Below are 1,812 nucleotides of genomic sequence, written 5' to 3'. Positions count from 1 at the left end.
CACACACACACACACACACACACACACACACAAATAAATATACTTTAAAAAAAATCCAATTAGTGTTCTTTATACTTGGAATAAAAATCTAAATTTCCTTATCGTGGCCCCAAAGCCTTGTGATCTGGCCCCTGCTAATCTCTGATCATGTCTTATATCACTTTTCCTCATTAACTGCCCCCACCAGGACACAGCCAGCTTCTCCCCACCTCAGCCTTTGCACTGGCTCTTCCTGTTGGCTGGAATGATCTCCGAGGCCTATCAAGCCTCACCTATGTTCCTTTCCAGAGAAGCCTCCAGACACTCTAATGTATCAGCCTGTTTCATCTTCCTCACTACACTTAAGTACTGGGGATTTTATTATCTGTTAACTTCTTTTCTAATCTATCTGCTCCCATAATAATATAATTCCATGATATCAAATCTTTTTTTTCCTTCTTACCCTCTTCTTCCTTTTCCTGGCAAAGGGGGATTGTACCTAAGGACCAATGAACTACAGCCCTAAGCCTTCTTAATTCTGAGAAAAGATCTTACTAAGTTGCCCATGCTGGCCTTGAACTTGCGATCCTTCCCTTTCAGGCTCTTGAGTAGCTAGGATTACAGATGTGCACAACTCTGCCCAGCTTGCTCTTTTCTCCTGACTTCACCAATGACTACTCAGCCCTTTAAACAGTGTCTGGGGCACAATACTTCTGTAATAAATCTTCGCTGAATGAGCGAATGGAATGTGGAGCTCAAAGCCATAGCACTACCACACAACTCACCGAAACTGGGCCTCCTCAGCCAAAGCCAGAATAGCTGTGGCCCCTCCAAACGAATGTCCCATCACAGCCACACGGCTCATGTCGATGCTACCCTGAGGAAAGCAGAGAGGTTAGCCATGCTGGAAACTCAGGAATGCTTTTTAGGGAATCCCTCAGGAGCAAGAAGAAGAATTAGTTGGGGAATGAGGCAAGGGCACAAGTGGGGGAATCCATGGAAACCAAACTATTCAGACCTCTGGTTTGTAGCTCAGACATGGAGTGCGTGCTCTGCATACCTATGGGCCTGGGTTTGATCCACAGCACAAAGGGGGGGAAAAAAAGAAACTTTGCTTATTAGAGAACAGACAGGCAATCCTTGGTATAAACATATTTCTGAAGAAGGAATTCTGAGAACTATGTTTTCTTTTTTTTTTTTCCCAATCTGAGCACCTCCCAGAACCTGGCCTAAAGTAGACATTCAGATCTCTATGGAGAGATGAACACACAGAAACCATCAGGTTCCATACTGGCACCATCAGTAAAGGAGCCTGCAGGAAGCTGTTGAGGTAAGAGATAATCTCCGTGCTCTAGATTCCTTGCTCCATGTGCTGGTCCTGGGGATGTGACAAGGACCATGGCGAGGGTAGGAGCGGGGAGCTCCAGCCACCCTTTCTGCTTGTGCAGAAACCAATTCAGGTTCTACTTCCTTTTTAGATATTTGTCCTGATTTTTATCCAAATCCCAGGAGAAGAGAAAGTCTGTTGCTGTAGCTGCTCTAGTGCCTATTTCTGGTTATCCTTAGAAGCCTTCAGGGTATGGTTACATAAAGAGCCAGTCCAGCCACCTGCTAAGGGGCTCGGAAATCTCTGCAGGCTCTGAGAGTCGGCTTCTGCTCAGAAGTCTTGCTCTCCCCCTGCTGTGCCCGGATTCTACCCCAAGACTTTGTACCTCCCCGCTCCCCTTTTCTTGGTTACCTTAAGATCAGGCACATGGGTAGGTGCCCTCTTCTAGTTTTTCTTTCTTTCTTTTTTTAAAATTTTATTCATTTATTTATGTGTGTGTGTGGGGG

General features: G+C 45.4%; 1 protein-coding gene across 1 annotated transcript in view; it reads right to left on the bottom strand.

The window, feature by feature from the left end:
- Pafah2 (platelet activating factor acetylhydrolase 2) overlaps positions 1-1,812 on the bottom strand; it is a 53,773-nt gene that overhangs the window by 17,456 nt on the left and 34,505 nt on the right. Inside the window, exon 6 of the mRNA XM_023722441.1 lies at positions 765-856. Within this exon, the coding sequence (XP_023578209.1) occupies positions 765-856 (92 nt within the window). The remainder of the gene's footprint in view (positions 1-764; positions 857-1,812) is intronic.

Source organism: Octodon degus, unplaced genomic scaffold, assembly GCF_000260255.1.
Source record: "Octodon degus isolate 3935 unplaced genomic scaffold, OctDeg1.0 scaffold00092, whole genome shotgun sequence".
Classification (NCBI taxonomy): Eukaryota; Metazoa; Chordata; class Mammalia; order Rodentia; family Octodontidae; genus Octodon; species Octodon degus.
This window is presented reverse-complemented; position numbering and strand designations above follow the sequence as displayed.